This window comes from Scyliorhinus torazame, chromosome 4, assembly GCF_047496885.1.
Source record: "Scyliorhinus torazame isolate Kashiwa2021f chromosome 4, sScyTor2.1, whole genome shotgun sequence".
Classification (NCBI taxonomy): Eukaryota; Metazoa; Chordata; class Chondrichthyes; order Carcharhiniformes; family Scyliorhinidae; genus Scyliorhinus; species Scyliorhinus torazame.
In genome coordinates, this window is record NC_092710.1 from 133,006,065 (window position 1) to 133,026,130 (window position 20,066).

General features: G+C 42.0%; 1 protein-coding gene across 4 annotated transcripts in view; it reads right to left on the reverse strand.

Annotated features, from left to right (window-relative positions):
* Positions 1–2,205: 2,205 nt before the first annotated feature.
* The window catches only part of arhgef10 (Rho guanine nucleotide exchange factor (GEF) 10), a 445,239-nt gene continuing 427,378 nt past the window's right edge, over positions 2,206–20,066 (reverse strand). For all 4 annotated transcript variants that reach the window (XM_072498626.1, XM_072498623.1, XM_072498625.1 and 1 more), the window contains 2 exons: positions 18,087–18,209; positions 2,206–8,507 (listed from right to left, as the gene is read on the reverse strand). In XM_072498626.1, coding sequence (XP_072354727.1) covers positions 7,987–8,507; positions 18,087–18,209 — 644 coding nt within the window. In that variant the 3' untranslated portion in view covers positions 2,206–7,986. The remainder of the gene's footprint in view (positions 8,508–18,086; positions 18,210–20,066) is intronic.

The following is a 20,066-nucleotide window of genomic DNA, read 5'->3' on the forward strand; positions in this document are numbered from 1 at the left end:
TGCAGAGATGCTTCAGCGAGATTTGGACATGCTGAGTGAGTGGGCATATGCATGGCGGATGAAGTATAATGTGGATAAATGTGAGGTTTTCCGCTTTGGTAGCAAAAATAGGAAGGCGGATTATTTGAATGGTCGCAAATTGAGAGAGGTGGAAACTCAGCGAGACCTTGATGTCCTTGTGCATAAGTTGCTGAAAGTAAGCGTGCAAGTGCAGTAGGCAGTAAAGAAGGCAAACAGTATGTTGGCCTTCACAGCGAGAATATTTGAGTATAGGAATAGGGACGTTTTACAGCAATTGTATAGGGCATTGGTGAGGCCACACCTGGAGGATTGTGTGCAGTTTTGGTGTCCTTATCTGAAGATGTTCTTACTATGGAGGGTGTGCAGCGAAGGTTTACCGGGCTGATTCTTGGGATGGCAGGACTGTCATATGAGGAGAGATTAAGTCGGTTAGGATTATATTCATTGGAGTTCAGGAGAGCGAGAGAGGATCTTATTGAATCTAATAGAATTCTAACAGGATTGGACTGGGTAGACTCAGAAAGAATGTTCCCAGTGTGCGGGAGACTAGAACAAGGGGTCATAGTTTGAGGGGGGACTGAGGAGAAATTTCTTCATCCAGAGAATGGTGAATCTGTGGAATTCACTACCACAAAACGTAGTTGAGGCAAAAACTTGTGTAAATTCAAGGAGGAATTAGATATCGCTCTTGGGGCTAAAAGGATCAAGAGGTATTGGGGCAGGGGGGGGGGGGGGGGGGGGGTGAGGCGGGATCAAGGTATTGAACTTGATTAGCCATAATCATAATGAATGACAGAGTAGGCTCGAAGGGCTGAATGGCCTCCTCCTGCTTCTATTTTCTATGTATGTTCCTATGTATTAAGCACAGGATATTGTCTGAAACCACATACTCAAACAAGGTGAACTGAGTGAATTTCAAAACATGATATTCTGGATTTATGTGGGTTGAGGTCTCGTTTAGCAAGGTGAAATAACAGAAGCTTTCATTAGCCGGAATTCTCCAGTCATTGGGACTCACTTTCCCCACTGGCAGTCCATCCCCGCATGCGGATTTCCCGGCGGCATGTGGTGGCGACTATGGGAAATCCCACTGACAATTGCGGGAGTATAGAATCTGCTGCCAGCAAATGTATGCCTGAGAAACATGTGGCTGGGGAACCGGAGCATCCCGCCCTTTGTTTTTTTGATTGTATTGTCAGGCATTGACCATCTCCAACAAGAGTGAATCTAATCATTGCCCCTTGACATCCACTGGTATTACCATCACCGAATGCCCCACCATCAACATTCTGGGGCTGAAACTGAAATGAACTAGCCATATAAATACAGTGGCTGCAAGAGCAGGTCAGAGTCTGGAGTCTGAGAATTCTGTGGCAAGTAACTCAACTCCTGACTCCCAAAGCCTGTCTGCCATCTACAAGGCACAAATTAGAAGTGTGATGGAATACTCTCCATTTGCCTGGATGAGTGCAACTCCAACAACACTCAAGAAGCTCAACACCATCCGAGACAAAGCAGCACACTTAATTGGCACTGTATCCACAAACAATCACTCCCTCCACCACTGATGCACAGAGGCAGCAGTGTGGTACCATCTTCAAGATGCACTGCAGGAGCTCAACAAACTTCCTTAAGACAGCACCTTTCAAACCCACAACAACTATGATCTAAGACCAAGGGCAGCAGACACGTAGGAACACCAGCACCTGGAAGTTCCCTTCCAAGCCACTTGCCATTCTGATTTGGAAATATATCGTTGTTACTTCACTGTTGCTGGGTCATAATCCTGGAATCCCCTCTCTAACAGCACTCTGGGTGTACCTACACCACTTGAGCTGCAGTAGTTCAAGAAGGCTGCGCACCACCACCTTCTCAAGGTCAATTAAGGATGGGTGATAAATACTGAGCTAGCCAGTGAATCCCACACCGCATGAATGAATTAAAAAAATTGTTGTTTGAAAATAATGTCCCTGATCTGAATGTCACATATTTTGATAGGAAATTCTAGTTCATTAGCGTGATGAACATACTTTAGTCTGAAACGTGTTTTGTTTGTGGATTGATTCTACACAATTCTAATCTAACAAATATAAAAAATGAAGTGGTATGGAAATAATTCAAGGCTGCAGAACAGAAACAACAAATGCAAACTGCCAATAAATTGCACAAAGTATCAGAGATCAGTTAACATAAATGAGCAAGGGTTTACTTTTAAATATGTAAACAGAGAGTAGAGCTTGTAACAGGTTACAGTTTCTGGTTATTTCAGTCATTTGCTCGGCAATTACAAAAACAAATCACTATTTAGAATATTAAGCAATAATCCAGAAAATAGAATATACACAGAAAATAAACATACAAGGTATAAACGTTCACCACATTTAAAGCCAGAATTATGAAGTTGAGAAACATTTACAGAGGATCCTGCTGTCATTATGTTCCATGTTAAGCTTCAACTACAATGTACTTCGGAAAACAACCCCTTTCAGTATGATTCTAATTGCACAAATTCCTTTCCCACCTGAACATGTTTTGTACTAAAAAAAAAAGCTCTTGAGCATAAAATAAGACCACTTTCATGGGTCACGGTAATAGATTTATTCACATTTGATATACAGGCCAAATTAAAAATGCCTTGCGGTAGAAATTAATTTTGGACGATAGCGCAAAACTGACTATATTAAGTCAGCCCTCCATTATATACCCCATCCAATATTTAGCTCCATAGAGTTTACAGTGCAGAAGGAGGCCATTCGGCCTGTCGAGTCTGCACCGGCTCTTGGAAAGAGCACCCTACCCAAGGTCAACATTTCCACCCTATCCCCATAACCCAGCAACCCCACCCAACACTAAGGGCAATTTTGGACACTAAGGGTAATTTATCATGGCCAATCCACCTAACATGCACATCTTTGGACTGTGGGAGGAAACCGGAGCACCCGGAGGAAACCCACGCACACACGGGGAGGATGTGCAGACTCCGCACAGACAGTGACCCAAGCCGGAATCGAACCTGGGACCTGGAGCTGTGAAGCAATTGTGCTATCCACAATGCTACCGTGCTGCGTTGTATTGGTCAAGTTCCGAAGAGTGAGGTGGGGGGTCTCAGAAATCTCATTCTAACAGGACTAGACAGATGCAGGAAGGCTGTTCCCAATGGTGGATGTGTCCAGAACCAGGGATCACAGAGTATAGGGGTAGACCATTTAGGACAGATGGAGATGATTTCAATGAAACTGAATACATCCTTAAGAGGCACCTCTTATGCTACTGTCCAGCTGGAAATTCTTCCCCAGTCTTTATGGCACTTGAGGCATTGAAATACTACAATGTGACTCGTTATACAAGAATTCTGAACATTGAGCGTATAGAAAGCTTTCAGATGAAGTGCAGAAATCCTGGTTTGCAAATTCAAAGTTTCTGTTATGAATACTTCTGGAATTTCAGATATTAAGATACACCTAATGAAATTTCTTATTTGGATTTCTGCACCTACCCCAAGACTATACTGCCCTATATACTCACTAAATATAACAGTGAGAACTGCCATACCTACTTACCTTTCATGTTCTTTTTAGATGGGTGACCTTAGAATTCAATGGCTGTCAATATTAGTGATAAGCATTTCTTTAAAGTGGATCATAGATGAGTTACTTAATGCCAATCGGGAAATATAAGCTGTGATCTTTAAATAGAGACTGAAGTCTTACAGAATTTTTGTGATGAAATTTGGACTTCTGTTCAGAAAAACACACACTTTTGAACTTTAGCACATTATAGTAGCATCAATGCTCCTGGTTTAGGTGCAGAAACAATCAGTCCACCACAAATGTGTGACTTAAGCCAAACACAGGAGGGTCTTACTTATTACAATGTCTTCTAAACTTTCCACCTTTTGCTCTTATGCCAAATTGTGCCAAATGATCATCTGTTTGATGCTGCCTATTCATGCCTATTAGGAATTGACATGCACTATAAAACAAAATCACACATAAGCAATATAGTGGAATACAAAGTACCACCAGCAAATTATCTGAATCATTACTTGATTGGTGTTTTTCAAACTTGTGGCACGGGTCATGGATGCTGGGCATTGAAAATAAAAATGGGAGAGATATAAAACAAGCTGCCAATTTACGATCATCCATTTTACACCATCAGGATCACCCCCAGTGATTGTACTGCAGGTTTGGATTGCACAAAGAGAGAGAAAAATGATTGAATAGGACAGAATAAATATGGCATTGATCCTCTCCAAAAGAGGGGCAGCTTTAAGATAAATGTTACACAAAATTAGAGTTCAGTCAAAATTTTCTATGAAAATTGCATCATGAAAAGATACGTTTAGACATACTTTCCACGTGTAATCGATGGCCAAGACACCTAGCCTGTAATTGTCCTTTTCAGTAAATTTTCCACCCAGCAATTTTTGACTTCAAATTTATTTGAAATAATAGCTTTGTGAATTAAATATAATGCCAACTCCGAGCCCCTACCCTGGTTAGCTGCACATTTCCAATTGTGATGTTTGTTTGAAATAAATCAAACTGTAGTTGCCGGAATAAGGTTACAAAACTATGTTTAAAGATGCTTGACATAAAATTTAAAAAAAATAAAATTCTTATAAATAAGTACCTTCAGTCTTTGGTAGTAGTTGCAAAGCAAATTTTATGCAGCTTTCCTGATACGGTGGTTTGTGCTGTCTATACCAAAATAAACTTCTGCACCATTTCTAAAGTGTTATAATATTAACTGTGGAATAAAATTCCAGGCTATGATTATTGAATAAAGCACACTGGGAAGTGCAAAGATTTATAGTTTGATTACAACATATGTTTAATTTTGACTATTCAGATTTTTTTCCTTGAACAAAATACATTCCCTTAGCAAATTTTAAGTACCACATTGCACCCATTCCTTACATGAACATTGCAACAATTTAAGGATATCTGCATGCAATGGAATGATAGACATATATAATAAATATATATAGGTGACTGTTTAACTCAATGTTTCAAACAATACAGGAATCTATATGATTCATCTTTGTAAAAATGATCTATTTTGAAGAAAACTAGAATGTTTCAGAGCGCTCCAATCTTCTAAAGTGGGCTCAATTTATTTTGTATAATTTACATCAATACAAAGTCAAAATAACTTAGACTTAATGTAAAATTTGGGTGCCAAGTTAATTGAATCCAATTTAGCAAAGGTCACCTTTAGAACATACTTTTACAAATCTGCAGCTCCAAGCTGACTGTTGGTGGATGCAAAGCACATTTCACTGTCCCAATGGGAAAGTTTAGTAAAATAAAACATTTTAATGCTAATGGCGAGCTGATTGTTGGGTATCTGATAATATCAAAATTTAGTCAGCCTTTAGATGCCTGTAATGGCGGTGATCTGCCTGTGAGAAATATACAAGAAAGGTCTCCACTCTCCCTGGCGTAGGAACAAGCAGTGTAATTCAGGTCTGTCAATGCTCCCTTACTGTAAATTGGTACTCATTGTGTAATGATGCAGAAATTTAATTTAACTTACTTCATAATGCCTAATGACTAACTATTGACCATTCTCTTTGATGGTGATGTTGTGGGATGGTGAAGGACAGGTCAGTGTGATCTCTTCAGCGTTGAGATGCCACACATGCGGGTGAGAGATTGGAACAATACAGATACAATCATAGTTTTAAAAATATAAATTTAGAGTATTCCATTCTTTTTATTTCAATTAAGGAGAAATTTAGCATGGCCAATCCACCTACCCTGCACATCTTTGTGTTGTGGGGGTGAGACCCACGCAGACAGGGGGAGAATGTGTAAATTCCACACGGAATTTGTGACCCGGAGCCGGGATCGAACCCAGGTCCTCGGCGTCGTGAGGCAGCAGTGCTAACCACTGTGCCACACCATGCCGCCCTATAGATACAATCATCTGATATCTATGCTAGACAGGCCTGCAGTACTCTAGGGCATTGTTGATGATTAATGTGGCCTGGAAGAATAAATCTGTCAATGAGTCTCTCCACTCAGCTCCACATAAGCCTGCGAGCTAATGCCCTATTGGCTAATGTAGTTTGATTGAGAGCAAACAGTGAGCATTCACCAATCATAGTTAACAACGTGATTTTAATGGGCTAAACTCTAGCAGTACTTCTCTAAATATTTGGAGATCCAAGTGCCATGCTCTTCCTACATGTACTTAAACCTTCACATATCACTAAATGGATGTCTCCCTGGAGGGAGGGAGTGTGCATACTACTTATTGGCCAAACAAACTCTATAGTTATGGATTCATTACTCACTTGGATTGGAAATACTTACGTTTGATGACAGGTTTCTGCATGTAAAATTAAACAATCAACTGGCAATATTGTGCATGGTTTCAATGATTACATTCCTAAAAGCTATCCCTGTTCAATTTTGGTTTCCAAAATCAGAAAGCGGGCTATGCAACTAAGTAGCTGATTTCTCACTTTAAAAGAGGATAAAAATCACTTCCTTTAGTGCTCCCTACTAAACAGAAATGGTTCGAACCATTGCAACCATCAAACATTGCAACACGTGACACTGCAACTGCACCACAAAGAATTATTAAAACTAAAATACAATTCTGTGAAATTGCTGGTGCACTAAATAACCAGACTAATAAATAAAATTCCAATAGTGCAAGATTGTGCTTCAATTCTTAATGTAGGCACATTGAGTGCGTGATGAAAATTTAATTTGAACAGTTGAGAGGAATGCTGACCAGACTTCACCCTAAACTTTGTAATGTTGTAACAGCAGACTAGATGCAATAATCTGAGGCAACCCAAAACAGATGTCAGTTGTATCTGAAGCCAACTACAAATCATGTTAAAAACATTACTGATGCACATTGCCACAAACTTAAAGGAGCAATTTACTGATGTGAAATGACGGCTGGATATTTGAAACACACAAATGCTGTAAATGTTGAGCAGGTAAAGCAGCATCCAACATTGCCGGTTTGGCTTTATTCTTTCAGGCGCTGACTGACATGCTCTGCACTGATTTTAATCTATTTTAATGTTCCAGCAAATATCAATAACTGGAAATATAGCCATTATTCATGAGCATTACCAGCTAATGATTAATTGTTTGTATTAAATATATGAGCACTACAACCGCAGTGGTATCAATGTCTGTAATGCATATTTCCTGCAAAATAATAGTGGAGAGTACCACACTGGTCAGAAGCACTATTGGATATGGCTCATAGAGACAATGCTGTTAAAAATAGTTGAATTAGCTTCTCACCATGTACAAGCATATTCCAAATTTTACCAATCCTTTTGTAAACATATACATTTCTGTAATTTCCTCAGCAATCTAATCTTTGCAGTAATCGGATTTATTCTGGAAAAAAAAATCAAACCATCATTTGAAACTTCTACCCTATTCCGGCAGTGTTTGGTGATTCTGTAGTTGGCAGATTTCTCATTTTGTTTAAAGATTCTTAAAAAAAAAATACACATCAGAGAAACACAAACCAGAATCCTGAATCAGGAAAATTGACCCATAAGTAGTTTTCAACCAAGGAGTCGTCTACTTGGGTTCTTCAGTGGGAGGTTTGCTCAGTTTTTGCAACACGACGAGCTTGGGAATGCTAGCTACAAGTTCAACTTCTCCAGAACAAAGCACATCTTCGAGGAATGTGTCTCAGGATTCTGCTGATAAACGATTGAAACTTACTAATTTTCAATTAGGAATGAAATCTATTTTTTTAAAAATACACATTTTTATCTTGCAAACAGTTGAATGTTGGCAACGCAAGTATTGATGGGCTGGCAGACTGACACCTTGTGAACATTAAGAAGCTACAATACATGCTGCTCAAAATATGTAAGAACATTGATGCATTTGCTGCATTATCGTACAAAATATATCCCAAAAAGGATTGTGGCTATCGAAAGAGGTGACACTGATGAGGCCATTAACTTCTTTATACATTCAACAACGGAATTTGCCAAATCATGACAGTAGAAATGGTTTCATCTTGGCGCTGTTGTTTGGACTTCTTATTTAGTCGTTTATGTCCCTGACCTCCAGAGATGACCAAAACAGAACTCATCTTCATCTTCTTCGTCCTTTCATTGTCACTGTGTTTAGCCTTACTTGAGAGACTAGGGTCATTCAAGAACTCATAGATTGTGCTGTCCTCTGGGCCATGTTCCAGCGAGCTGGACTGATGGGAGCAGGTCAAAGATCCTGTAGATGAAGATATACTGCTGTGTTGTACTGATACTGATGAGTCTCCAAGCCAAACCCCCCTGTCTTTGTTAGTTGTGTATGAAGAGCTTGAGTATTCTGCCTGTGATCCAATAGGACCTGTCTTTTCTCCTTCTGCTGGAGACGACAGGCTTGTAAGTGATGGATTTTTGTTCATCAATGTGGCAGTGGCTGCAGCCATAGTGAGAAATCTGACTGGACCACAGTGTGCATGGTAGGATACCATACCCCTTCCTGAATGAATAAAAGGAACACGTTAAGTAAATTCAAATCATGATGAAAGTAAAATCCATCAACAATCACTAGAAATAGCACTCTATTTTGGATTAAATGAACCTATAAAAAGTGGATCAGCACCGGTTGAGAAAGGCAATAGTGTAAGATAGCGATATTAATAGGTCTGCTTGATTCACATTGGAGTAAGGAAGAGAGACAGCATGCATGAGATAGAGAGAGAGAGACTGAACTCCTTTCTAATTCCAGTTATGTTATGTCCTTGTATAATCAAAACAAAATTGGTGTGTACTGGTTCGGTGTTGTCTAACAATGCACTTGGTTGAAAAACAAAATATTTTAACTTTAAACAAAGACACTTTCCAGTTTGGCCGCAGAGCATTGTAGCACTGCTACAAATTCCAACATTGTTCCAGAAACCAACGTGAATGTCTAAGTGCAAATTTGAGGAGTTGAAAATTGTATAGCATTAGTGGTAATTATCTGAAACAGAATACAACTGTAGATAGTGTATTTTGTTGTGAGTCAGTTAGAGCAATGCTAAATTGCCTGGCTATCACACTACCATGTAGCAAAATACACTGACAAAATGAGAAACACAACCACCATTAGTCTTCATATGAACAGATATTCTAGGAACATTTTGACAAAAGATAACCAAAAGAAATAGCGATCAAAATGTAGGAAAATATTACAATTTAGAAGATGCGGCACTTATAGTTACTCAAAAGTAACCATAAATAAAAATTAATGCGATCAAAACCAATTAATTGGCATTTACACATGCACAGAGGTACATTAATTACTATGCTTTCTTGGAAAACAGCTTCTAATGTTCATACTACTTGCTCATTTAGGAATTTAGTCAATTTTGTCTCATCAGGATTTAAAATAGATGGTGATAAATCCCTTGCAATCACTATTATGTTGAAAAACCTTCTGAACATGATATGACCAGTTTTCCTCCAGATCATTGATGAGGTCAAGCACTATCTGCTGCTCCTCCCCAACCATTTTGAATAAATGTTTTTTTTTTTTTTACAACAGTTTTAATCTTAGGAGAACTGTAGTGACACAACATATAGGCCGGGATTCTCCAAAATCCCAACCAAGTGTTGACTCCAGCGTAAATACCGGAGTGTTTCATGCCAGCGTCAACGGACCTCTTGACCAAGCGATTCAGTGGGCCACAGGGTGCCAGCACAGCGTCGGAGTGCTGCACTCTGCTCCGGCGTCGATACACTGCCCTGCACTGCCAGCACGGGTCCGCGCATGCACGTGCTTGCTGTTTCCACCCCGCCGCATGCACGTGGCGGCCGTTTCCGCGCCGGCGCATGGTGGCCGTTTCCGCCCTGATGCCGCGCAGCATGGCGTGGCAACACAGCGGGCCCGCGCAGAAGGAGGTAGGCCCCTTCCAGATCGTGCCCGCCCACCGATTGGTAGCCCCCATCGTGGGCCTAGCTGTCGTGCAGGACCCCTCCCCCCCTGGAGTCTGATCCGCCCGCACCCCCACCAGAACGGCCACCGCGGGCGTGGGTCCGAGCTCCCGCCGGGTGGTACCAAGTTGGATCCACGCTGGCGGAACTCGGCGGGAACTCGGCCGGTCGACCATGGAGAATTGCCGGGGGGGCCGTTTTCAACAGCCTCCGACCGGCGCCATGTCGACCGCGTGGGAGTGACTGGCACCGATTCTGCGGTCGCCGGAGAATCGCGTCCCGGCGTTGCAGCGGCATGGCGAGAAATTTCGGCGTCACCGCCGATTTTCCGACCCAGCGCAGGCTCGGAGAATCCCGGCCACTCTGTTTGCCTGCAAAACATTATTTCTTAGCAAAGCAACTATTTCCTATCATAATATGTAAAGTTGCCAAGTGTCACAAGAACATTGCAAATTATATGAGGCAAGAATGCAGAAAAAGAAACCGTCAGCCATGAATGGAGATTGATTGTCAGTATAAATTTTGGTGAAGAAGACCATAAAGTATCTAAGATAAGAGAAGCTGCTGTTATGGCTAATGATTACAAACTATCTCACAACCATATAAGTGGCAGTAAACCTTTTTATGCAAACCACGCACAAGCTGGAAGGATAATGGAAGCAATGATGAACAGCGCACTAGTTAAAATGAGGAGGATAGCAGAAATTAAAAGACAGAAGCACCTCAGAGCAGTAAAGATGACAGCATGGAGGACAAGTATCATTCAAAGGGACCGACATGTTATGTTTTTCCATAACAGAGGTCATGTGAAGGAAGATTGCTGGAGATTAAATCCCAAAATGGTAGCATTTGTGAGTGTGCATGGCGCGAGTATAGAAGATGTTGCACCAGAAGGTGGTGCGAGTGACAAACCAGGAGCTTCAAATCTATTTACTATTGGTAAAAATAAAAAAATAGAGTATTATAAGAATTCTGTATTCATGGGTGAAGTCTCCACATCTATGTTTCGGTGAAACAAGCTAACAATTATTCTAAGGGATACAACATCAGCTCAATCGCTGATGCTGGTAGTGACGCAAAGGTTCCCCCCAGAAGCTATGCTATTTAGGCCTGGATTGATTAAGGGTATTAATTGAAGCTGTTTGACCAGTCTATTGCATAAAGTTAATCTAAAATATGGTTTAATTTCTAGTATTGTAACTGTGGGAGTTGTGTCGAAGTTGCCCAATAACGACATTGATTTCGAGCTAGGACATGACCTCGCTGGCGATGAAGTTCTGCCATCTCCAGTGTAGGGTTGCCAACCCTACAGGATTGGCCTGGAGTCTCCAAAAATTGAAGATCAATCTCCATTGCACTGCTCTGTGTAACCCTGGAGAAAAACCATAGCGACATTAAAAACAATAGCTTTTATTTGTCATTTTCTTGGACCATTTCTCTTTACCAGATATAAAAATATCGAAAAGGGGGAGAAGAAATGCTGTTTGGATGACAGTCAAGCATCACCCAATTGGGTTATGCATTGTTTTGCCTTTCAATTGGTGTAGGAAGGCAGTGCGTCGCAAGGATGGATGTGTTGGCTGGCTAATGGCAAGAGTGTGGGGCAAGCGTGTGATGAAATCTTCAGGAATACATTTAGTCACGATTGGCAACCCGATGTTAGACAAGTCCTGTGAACTGGTAAAAGTTGAAAATGTATCAAATTAAAGCTGCCTAAAATAAACCCGCAGGAAAACCTTGAGACATAGGTCTCAAAACAGAATACAATAGCGGCACTCCAGGCTGATGGAGAAACAAAGGAAAACAGTGCTTTAAAACAAAATGGCATGGCTGTAACTAATGCTGATATGGTGGAACTAATAAGAAGTACTGAAGTTCTGGAACTTAAATGAAAACATCAGCATGATGATTCCCTTATTTCTGTGAGAGAGGAGTTAGACAAAGTTTGTGTTGAGTGTGTGAGGAAAATAATTTAAAATAATTTATGAACTGGCTAGAAAAGAGCATCGGAATTTTCTGACTGATCATCAATATGATCGTACCATGACTGGTACAATGTTGTGGGCATCACAGAGATGTGGCTGCAAGGAGATCAGGGCTGGAATCTAAATATCCAAGGATATGTTTCCTATCGAAAGGACAGGCAGATGGGCAAAGGGGGCGGGGTTGCATTGTTGGTAAGAAATGCAATTAAATCGATAGCAAGATGCGTTATAGGATCAGAAGGCATAGAATCTGTGTGGGCAGAGTTGAGGAATCGCAAAGATAAAAGAACCCTGATAGGAGTTATGTCCAGGCCCCCTAGCAGTAGACAGGTTGTGGGGCAGAAAATAAATCAGAAGATAGAAAAGGCATACAAGTAAGGCAATATTACAATAATCATGGGGGACTTCAATATGCAGGTGGACTGGGAAAATCAGATTGGTAGTGGATCCCAAGAAAAGGAATTTGTGGAATATCTAAGAGATTTCTTTTGGAGTAGCTTGTGACTGAGCCTACTAGGAGACAGGCAATTCTGGATTTGGTGATGTGTAATGAGGCAGACTTGATGAGGGAACCTTTAGGGAGCAGTGACCACAATATGATGGAATTTACCCTGAAATTTGAGAGGGAAAAGCTGCAATCAGATGTAACAGTATTACAATTAAATAAGGGTAATTACAAAGACATGAGAGAGGAGCTGGCCAGAGTTGATTGGAAAAGGAGCTTAGCAGGGAAGACAGTGGAACAGCAATGGCAGGAGTTTTGGGGGGTTATTCGGGAGGCACAACAGAAATTGATCCCAAGGAGGAGGAAACATGCTAAGGGTAGGACGAGGCATCGATGGCTGATGAGGGAAGTCAAGGACAGCACAGAAGCAAAAGAAAAAGCAAAAAAGTGGCAAGGATTAATGGGAAGCCAGAGGATTGGGAAGCCTTTAAAAGTGCGTAGAGGGTAACTAAAAAAACAATAAGGGGGAAGAAGATGAAATATGAGTGTAAACTAGGTAGTCATATAAAAGAAGATATGAAGATTTTTTTTCAAAAACAAGAGGTAAGAGAAGCACGAATAGACAACGGACCACTGAAAAATGAGGCTGGGGAAGTAGTAATAGGAAACAAAGAAATGGTAGAGGAACTGAATAGTTACTTTGCATCAGTCTTCACAGTGGAAGACACCAGCGGGATACCAGAACTTCAGGAGAATCAGAGGGCAGACGCGAGTGTAATGGCCATCAGACTAACAATTTTCCCACCACTAAAGAAAGACTAACCAGCCTATAATTGTTCAGCATCCCCATACCTAAGGAAGGATGCGCTGGTCTTGGAAACGGTCCAGAGGAGGTTTACAAAAATGATTCCTGGAATGAAGAACTTTTCATATGAGGAGCGGTTGGGGACTCTGGGTCTGTACTGGAGTAGTAGGATGAGGGGGAAATCTTATTGAAACTTGCAGGATACTGCGAGGCCTGGATAGAGTGGACGTGGAGAAGATGTTTCCATGAGTAGGAAAAACTAGAACCAGAGGGCACAACCTCAGACTGAAGGGACGATCCTTTAAAACAGAGATGAGGAGGAATTTCTTCAGCCAGAGGGTGGTGAATGTGTGGAACTCTTTGCCGCAGAAGATTGTGGAGGCCAAATCACTGAGTGTCTTTAAGACAGAGATAAATAGGTTAATTGATTAATAAGGGGATCAGGGGTTATGGGGAAAAGGCAGGAGAATGGGGATGAGAAAAATATCAGCCATGTTTGAATGCGGAGCAGACTCGATGGGCCGTGACCTAATTCTGCTCCTACGTTTTATGGTCTCATAAGAAATTTTTTAAAATAGCAAAGGAGCACTGCATTTAAACAGGAGGAGGATGATTCAGTTGTTTGGTTGGCTGAGACCTGGGCAATAAAAAAAAGACTATTGCCATGAAAGAGAATGGAGATCCGGAGTTAAAACCATAACAAAGTGGTTCACATACCTTGTTTAAAAGTTAACACGCTGTTGAGAATGTAAAGTCTAATTCTGAAGAAAACAAATGGACATACTGAAGCCTCAGGAGAAGAGCAGTTAAGACAGAGGATTTTTTCTCCATTTACTGCTTACACCTAATGGAATTAGAAAATGTCAGGGATTGCCACCAATTAACAATGTGTTTCTTCACAAAGTTACCCAGACTGAACCATCTTTTAAGCAAGGACATGGGAAAACTGTAAAGATTACAAAGTGAGAAGGATGATATTCATTGATGTATAAGGAAAGGAAACCACTAGCAGTGAAAATGAAAGCAAAAATGTTAAATACTTATATAATTTGAATGTCAAGGGTGATGCTGATCAGGGGGAATCACGGATTTGAACTGAGGAGGGTGAATGCGAGGTTCCGAGGATGGGAGGAGAGAGGGGTCAAGGAGATTAAGGATCTGTTTCCGGGTGGGCGGTTTGTGAGCTTGGAGGAGTTGAATGAGAAAGTTCAAACTGGCGCGGTAGGGGAGCTTTCGGTACGTGCGGGACTTTGTGAAGAAGGTCTTTCCGATCTTACTGATAGCGCCTGCTTCCTCATTGTTGGAGGAGGTGCTGTCAGTGGGGATGCTGGAAGGCGGGTTTGTCGCGGCGATTTATGGGAGGATTCTGGAGGAGGATAAGGTGTCCATGGAGGGGATAATGGCCAAGTGGGAAGAGGAGTTGGGGGTGGCATTAGAGAAGGGATTTTGGTGTGAGTGCTGCACAACCTCGTGTGTGAGGCTGGGGATGATACAGCTGAAGGTGGTGCACGGGGCGCATCTGACAAAGTCAAGGATGAGCCGGTTGTTTGAGAGGGTAGAGGACATCTGCGAGCGGTGTGGGAGTAGCCCTGCTAACCATGTACATATGTTCTGGTCTTGCCCAAAGCTGGAAAGGTTTTGGAGATCATTGTTTAGCACTATTCAGCGTTCTTGCACGTAGACATGGAACCCGGTCCCCTGGGGCCATATTTGGGGTTTCGGACCTGCCGGAGTTGCAGACGGATGCGGGGGCAGATGCTTTAGCCTTCGTCTCGCTGATTGCTCGCAGGCAGTTCTGTTGGGGTGGAGATCAGCTTCTCCACCCTGTGCTTCGGCGTGGCTAAGGGAACTAATGGAGTCCTAAGCGCTGGAGAAGGTGAAATTTGCTCTAAGCGGGAGTATGAATGATGGGTTCCACAAAAGTTGAAGTTTGTTCACTTTGCATTTTGGAGAGCAGGTGCAGGTGCATTTCAGTGTAAGTAAACGGGAGCGGAGTGGCAATCTGACTGTGATTGCCACTCCACAGAAGAGGTGACCCAACATCTCTTGCTGCTTACTCTTGAAATTCCATCACGTTTTCTTCACATCTACTATTTTGTTGACATTAGGAATGTTGGGAGCCAGCAATGCAGAGGAGTATAATCAAAGGCATTGCTAAGCACACTCTACTGTGCATCGCCACCGGGTGTAGCAGTATGGTTGGATGACCTGTACGACTTCCTGCTGTTAGAGAAGGTAAAGTATGAGTTAAGGGGCTCAGCGGGGGAGTTTGAGAAAAGGTGGGGTATGTTTGTGACCGTGTTTGAGGAGCTGTTCGTCGCAGGGAGGTGGGCGTGATGGGGAGAGGGGGAGGGGGTGAAGAAGGAGAAAAATCTGTACAAACTGTATAGTTGATTGTTGGGAAGTATGTTTCCTGGGGTGTTTATTTGCTGTAACCTGCTTTGATACAAGTTTGTAATAAAACTTGTTTTAAAAAAGAATATATCTCCTGAATGAACCCCCCCCCCCCCGTAGTATCACTATGTGTTGCTTTATATGTGATCAAGTAATAGTCAATGTCCTCACCCTGCAAAACATTAACCACAATTGACATACAATTAACACTGGGCAGCAGCTTGGGGATTTTTGGCACCTGACAAATGAGACAAACACTTCACTCTTTCTCTAGGCTATCTGTGTTCTGAACTTTATAGTCCTGTATTCTGGGTGACCAAATTCCAGCATTCATTATCTAAAAAAAACCCCAGAAAGTGCGAGAAAATTTCAGCAGGTCTGGCAGCATCTGTAAGAGTTAACGTTTCGGGACCGATATGACTCTTCTCCAAATCATTAACCGAACCTCCCTTTTATATTCTTTCCGATACAGGATTGCTCCATGAATTTGGAGATCTTCTGATATTGTGGGCGCGATCTACCAGCTGCATTGTCTCTGAAAGGCGGCCGGTAGATGCCAGGAGATCCCTTTTCCGGGATCTACCCGGCTCGCCACGCCTGACGGGATCTAGCGCAATCTCGCAAGACGTCACCTTCTGAGTCCCAGCCATTGTGGGCAGGATCACCATTTGGCGAATCTATATATTGGAGCGAGACAGCTAGTCTCGCTATAATATACACTCACCAGGTCTACCGAGGCCCTGGAATCTAGCCTCTTTGCCTCGTGGACCTCAGACGTGTGCCTTTCAGTGCTGGTCCCCGCAAACAGGGACCAGACAGACCAGCACTTGTGGGGAGTCTCAGGGGATCGGAGACCCCCAGGTGCTTGTTTTCTGGGCAGGCTGGAACCCTGGCACTACTGGTGGTACCAGGTCACCTTGGCACTGCCAGCCTGGCATCCTGCATGTGAGGTGAGGTGCGGGAGGGCCCGAGGACCCCCTTATATGTGAGTTGGAGCTTTGGGGGCGCTAGGGAGTTGCATCGTGGGAGTCAAGAGATTGGGATGCCATTTAAAAATGGCAAGCGGAGCTCCTCAGTGCAGGAAATGGGACTAAGTGCGGCCACGGCGGGGTATTCCCAGTTGAGGCACCGAATTGAAGTAGTGTCCCGATAGATGGTGTGGTGTTTCTCGGCGCTGCGAGTGCTGGGAAACATCTGGCTAAACGTGCTCTTCACAAGACTCTGTTCTAATTTGGTTAGATAGCACCCAGTATAACAAGGAGCAGAACATTTGCCCAAAGAATCCATGATGACCCACATATTGGGTCCACATCCATCACTACACTGATTTCCCTTTGTTTCTAACAGTCTAACTTATAAGTGGATGATTGAACCTTTTTTCTGCTCTACCATTTCTTATCAGGTAATTAATTACAAGGGAAATAGGCATTCTCCCATTTTTCATTAAAAGACAGAATTCAAACCAATCAGACACCTGTGCCTTTACTAACAAGTTTATCTTGTCATGGAAATTATCATGTTTGCCCATTACAATATAATTCAAGGAAAATGATTTCATTAAATTATAAACCAACAACAGTTTAGTAAACTATTTTTCTTGAATTTTATACGCAGAGGGGAAAAAACACAAGCCTTTCCAACTTTGATGAGATAATATTTTAAAAAATGTGATGTAATATTTTATTTCAGTAATTGTTCTACAGTTGATAGGAGCAAAGGTAGTTGTAAGCTTGAGGCTCTCTCATGTGTTACAGGCAGATAGTTTCAGTCAACTCTTGATTAGTTACAGAGTTCTGTTCTTGTTTTGAAGGAGAACAGTTGTCTGCCAGAGGCTCAGTTAAAGAGGAGACAAAAATTTAATTTGCAGAGGAATTGAGTTTTGTGCGTGTAAACATCAAGGAAAAGTATTTCATTAAATTATAAACCAACAATAATTTAGTAAAGTATTTTTCTTGAATTTTATAAGCAGAGGGGAAAAATACAAGCCTTTCCAACAAAACTTTGATGAGATCATTTTTTTTTTTAAACAAAATTTGATGCAATATTTTACTTCAGTAAATGTTTTATTCCAAATAGCTCTTATTTTCATGCATGCCTCCTTCAATCTACACATGTCTGGGATCTTAGGACAAAATCATGAAACATTGTACAACTACTGTGGAAGCATCTTCAACATATGGAACGCAGCAGTTTTAAGAAGACGCCCCACCGCCAACACGCCCTCCAATTTCTTTTAGGAGTGCGTGAGCAATTAATTTTAAGTGTGAGGCTGCTTTAAGCATTTTTGTACGGCAGTGTATGCAGAGTAATTTAAAACTGATCAGTTTGTCCATGGACATTTGCAGGTCACTACACAGACACACCCTGGAGGGAACAATACTCACCACCACCATCTCAAGGGCAATTCGGGGTGATCAATAAATGTTGGCCTTGTCAGCGATTACCACATCCCGCGAATGAATCTACATTATCTACAATGAGTTAAAAACAAGTTCCAACCCAAAATATTCTCACCTGTAACTTTAGGTATTCCCTGCAATCGAGGAACTGGCAGAGCTACAATGACACCCAGGTTGGTTCCAACTAACAGTAAACCATGACACACGAGGAGACTGGTCACAGTAACCCGCTGCTGCCCTGGAATATCAGACAAAAACAAACATGTACACATGTTAAATCGAATTAGAAAAATTACAGAACACCATTAACTGCACACCAATTATCAACCATCCTAACTCCCAACGTTTTCATCTTGCATGAAAGAATTCATTGGACACCTTTACTGTTATTTGATGGCCTATTTTAGGTGACTAAAACTAGATTTTGTTTTATTATTTGTGGTTTTCCTTTCATCACCTTTTCCACATTGCAGCAGTCCGCTTAAAAAAACCCGACTTCATTAGCTGTAACGTGCTTTGGAGCCGTCTTTTGATTTGATTTGATTTATTGTCCCATATACCGAGGTACAGTGAAAAGTATTGTTCTGCGTATAGTCCCAATCTATACACGAAAACAAAATCATAGGACATACATAAATACACAATGTAAATTGTGTCAATGTCTTGAGCTCATAAAAGGTGCTATATAAATGTATGTTACTTCTTTAATTTAGAAACATAGAATCATTACAGTGCAGAAGGCCATTCAGCCCATCGAGTCTGCACCAACCGTCTCAAAGAACACCACACCTAGGCCCACAACCCACCCTATTCCGATGACCCACCTAACCTTTTGAATACTAAGGGGCAATTTAGCATGGCCAATCCACCTAACTTGCACATCTTTGGACTGTGGGAAGAAACCGGAGAACCCAGAGGAAACCCACGCAGACACAGGGAGAATGTACACACTCCACACAGACAGTGACCCAAGGCGGGAATTAAACCTGGGTCCCTGGCACTGGCACTGAGGCAGCAGTGCTAACCATTGTGCCACCGTGCATTTACTTGTCTGACCTTACAGCATTTCTGTATCATTGAGGTAAAGGTAAAAATGTCAGTACACTTTACTGGCTAACAATTGTTGTCCATTGCGGCTTGTGGCTTCACATTTTGATTGAAAATTTCTGCAGTACCATGTTTTCGGTCATTTACTGTACACATAAAATGGCAACAAACCATTAATGAAGAGGTAGAGAACATATGAAAAAATGACATATATATACTACAAACAACAAGAGTCCCAGCACTGATCCCAGTGGCACACCACTTGATACAGATCTCCATTCTGAAAAACTCCCTTCCACTGTTACTCTCTGTCTCCTATTGCCAAACCAGTTCTTTATCCATCTAGCTAGCACACCCCAAATCCCTTGCAACTTTACCTTTTGTACCAGTCTGTCATGAGGAACCTTGTCAAAGCCTTACTAATGTCCATGTGGACGACATCCACAGCCTCTCACTCATCAATTCATTTTTTCACCTCCTCAAAAAACTCAGTTGTTAAGACATGGCCTTCACCGCACAAAACCATGTTGCCCATCACTAACAAGTCCATTCGCTTCCAAATGTGAATAAATCCTGTCCCTCTGTATCTTCTCCAACAGCTTCCCCACCACTGACTTCAGGCTCACCGGCCTATAATTATTTGGATTATTCCCGCTTCCCTTCTTAAGCAAAGGGACAACATTATCTATTCTCCAGTCCTCCGGAACCTCGCCTGTGGTCAAAGATGATGCAAAGATATCTGTTAAACCACAGCTATTTCCTCTCTTGCCCCAACAATGACCTGGGATACATCCCATCTGGCCCAGGGGGACTTGTCTACATTAATGCATTTTAAGATATCCAACACTTCCTCCTTCATTATGCTGACATCTCCTAGAGTATTCACACACCAATCCCTAACCTCAACATCTGTCATGTCCCTCTCCTTGGTGAATACCAATGCAAAGTACTCATTGAGGATCTCACTCACTTCCTACGACTCCATGCATAACTTCCCTCCTTTGTCCTCGAGTGGTCCTACTCTTTCCTGAGCTACCCTCTTGCTCCT